The 3,036-nt window shown below is 35.1% G+C and overlaps 1 protein-coding gene across 1 annotated transcript; it reads right to left on the reverse strand.

Moving 5' to 3' along the window:
* Positions 1–1,655: 1,655 nt before the first annotated feature.
* LOC124825002 (uncharacterized) lies at positions 1,656–2,474 on the reverse strand. Its single transcript, XM_047297535.2, has one exon. The coding sequence runs from the start codon at positions 2,185–2,187 to the stop codon at positions 1,759–1,761; it is 429 nt and encodes a 142-aa protein (XP_047153491.2). The 5' UTR covers positions 2,188–2,474; the 3' UTR covers positions 1,656–1,758.
* Between the last annotated feature and the right edge of the window lie 562 nt (positions 2,475–3,036).

Genomic DNA, 3,036 nt, shown 5'->3' on the forward strand with positions numbered 1-3,036 from the left:
ATGCTCGTTATCATTGGATACATGATGCATTAAAGATGAAGCAAATCATTAAGAAAAAATCCATACTGACGAGAATGGGTTAGATATGATGACAAAGATCTTATCTTCGTGAATATTTGTTATTTGCAAGGAGAAAACCAATTTGGTTTATTATGGTCCCAATTAATTGGTGAGGGTGAGATTTGTTACGCAGGTCACCAATTTATTGGTCTCACACTAATCTAATTAAGAAAAATAAAAATTATGTAATTTAAAATATTCAAGTGTTGCATCAGGATTTGAGAAAAAAAAATGGAGTGGGAGACTAAGGCCTTGTTCTTTTGAGTGGATCTGAAAGAGTGAATTTGAGAGGATTTGAAGATAATTTTTTTTTGTCGTTTATTTGAGTGAATTTGGAGGTAAATGAGAGTAAATTTGGAAATAAAATTTATAAGAATTAGTATATAATTGTATTAACGTGACAAATTAAAAAAAATTATTTCCAAATTCACTCTCATTTACCTCCAAATTCACTTAAATAAACGATAAAAAACTTTATCTTCAAATCCTCTCAAATTCCCTCAAATCCACTCCCTCAAATCCACTCAAAAGAACAAGGCCTAAGAGACGAAAGGGTTGAGTGCCTATGGTGAAAAAAGAAAATAAATCATTAAAAAGAGTGAGAAAGAAGGAAAGAACAACTAGTGTATCATGTGCAAGTCTGTGCATATAAACTACCTTAGAAAAAAGTTTATTTCTCATCTCATATATTGGGATTCCATTTGATCTTTACTTAAGTATCCATTGAGCTTTACTTGTGTTGTTATTCACCTTGTTAGTAAAGATAATGTTGTTTTCTAAATCTTTGAAAGCTCCAAGGGAACTTTTGACGTACCCATTAATTATTATTAGTAGAAGATTTAAGTGGACTAAATCCAGTTGATTTTTCATCTATATTAAAATTTTCTCAGGTTAAAAAGTTTTATTTCTACTTATTTCTCTTTTATTTGTTTTATATATTTTACATATTATTTATATATAGAATATTTGATTAGGATTTTGCTTGAGCTTGTTTATCTTTTAATTTTGTTACCTTCCCAACAAATATAGTAAATGCTCATGGGAATCGATTCGGTGAATAGAGAAAAAAAATGCACGATGAAAGCTTATTACAAGTACAGTATTTGTACATAAGTTAATAAACAACAGGTCAGGCTGAAAAAAAGAAAGTCAATAGTTGTTATTTAACCATCCCAAACTTTCAAAACTGCATACAAGTTTTTTATTGAGAAAAAAAATTGTAAATTATTTTATTTTATGGTGCAAACCACCAAAAGAGTCCTAAAAGTAGGCGTCAGTATATATAAATTAACAATTTTGTTCTAAAATCAGTCCTGAATTCTTAATTTTGATCAAACTATATGCGTTTAATTTACTTGATTTGACTTGTTGAGTGATGAATAGGAACAAATGAGTGGAATTAGAATGATAGTTTGCATATAAACGACCCCACGTAAGGCATCAGAATTCTTTAAATTCTCTTAAACCACGATACGTGTTCTCTAAGCCTTTTGGGTACTAACGAAATCAAAGTTAACCTTACAAACACAACTAGTGAGTAAAATTTAAAGAAGTAGTTGAAAACCGATCCATCATAGCCGAATAAATAGGCAAAGTGAAAAAGAACCGTGATTTTATTAGAAAAAGCCAAGATCATGCCATAAGCCGGTTGCAGAGTTTATATACAAAGTACCACTTTGCAAAGCACACGCCTCTGATTCAGTTTCCTCTGTTTTTGTTCTTGGGCACGGTAACCATCAGCTTACCGCCGCTGCACACGGCGGTCACCATCTCCGGTTGGGTCCCCGGTGGAAGTCGGAACCGCCAGAGACCAACGCCTAGAGAACTGTACTGCCGCTGACCCGCCACCGCCACATCACTGCCGTCCATCCTCTTGATCACGATTTTGGTTATCCCCGGGAGAATCTCGATGGCCAGAGCTCGCACGCCACCGGCGTTGCATGACGCGACGAAGCGAAAAAAGTGCGGCGTTTCCTCGACGAAAACGTCGTCGTCGGAGGAGCAAGGAAGCTCTAGTATTTTGGAGAAGACGTGAGGAAGTCTCAATAGCTTCTTGGTCGGCGGCGATGAAACCACACCGCGCTGGGAACGTTTTTCTGCGAAAGGTTTCAGCGTGTTGGCGAACATAGTATAAGTCCCTGTTTGGATGCAGCAAATTAGAGAGAAAAAATATGAAAATGTTATTGTTAGAGAATGGGAATGTGTGTATGTATATACATAGGGAGTTGAAAAGGATGGTGTATGAAGGAGGAATCGTTAAAAGGTTTGTGGGGAAAGGAAAGGAATAGAATCCCTCTTAGTTTTGTCTTGGGATATTGAACTAATCCCACTTTTCATCTTTGTCTTTGTCATCTCTCTCACGACATAACCATTTCTTTGTTATTTAACACCATCAGAGTCATAGAAAAAAACCTCAGAATAATGCAGTGATTATAATATTGTTTGTTTAAGTGGTTGGTTCCTGTAAGTGCAGTGGCATACAGGTGCAGGCAGGTAGCTAGGTAGCAAATTAGGATAGTTTTATTATTGTTTGGCAGAACATAAGATAAAAAGATGCCCATCCAAATCGAATAGAGTCAGTCAGACTCCACTTTTCAGTGTGCCTCTCTTGGCCATTCAAACCCATACAAAGCTCTCAGCCACACTTTTTTAGACATCCCTATTCTACTCAACTTCTGTATTTTCTATATTATACAAATTTTGGAAAGCTTTTTTTGAAACATTTTCCGAATAAATAATTGAGAAGTCACCTTTACTAAAAATAAAATAATTGTTTTAAAAATATTGCGGTGGTGTAGATAGAAATTATTGAGGTTTAGGAAGGAAGTGTCAAATTTTCCATCTATATCTCCCAATTATCTGTGAATATCGAATTGGTTTTATCTTCCTGTACCCCCTGTCATTAGTACCTACACTTGATACTAAAAGAAAATTATTAAAATATCCTTTCTCACTGAGCCACTCCACGCTGTGATC

Source organism: Vigna umbellata, chromosome 8, assembly GCF_029865625.1.
Source record: "Vigna umbellata cultivar VRB3 chromosome 8, Vumbellata_1.0, whole genome shotgun sequence".
In the NCBI taxonomy this organism is placed as follows: domain Eukaryota; kingdom Viridiplantae; phylum Streptophyta; class Magnoliopsida; order Fabales; family Fabaceae; genus Vigna; species Vigna umbellata.

What these genes read in the sequence shown, in the direction of transcription:
- LOC124825002 (XM_047297535.2), bottom strand. Translation starts at nt 2,187, where the DNA reads ATGTTCGCCAACACGCTGAAACCTTTCGCAGAAAAACGTTCCCAGCGC.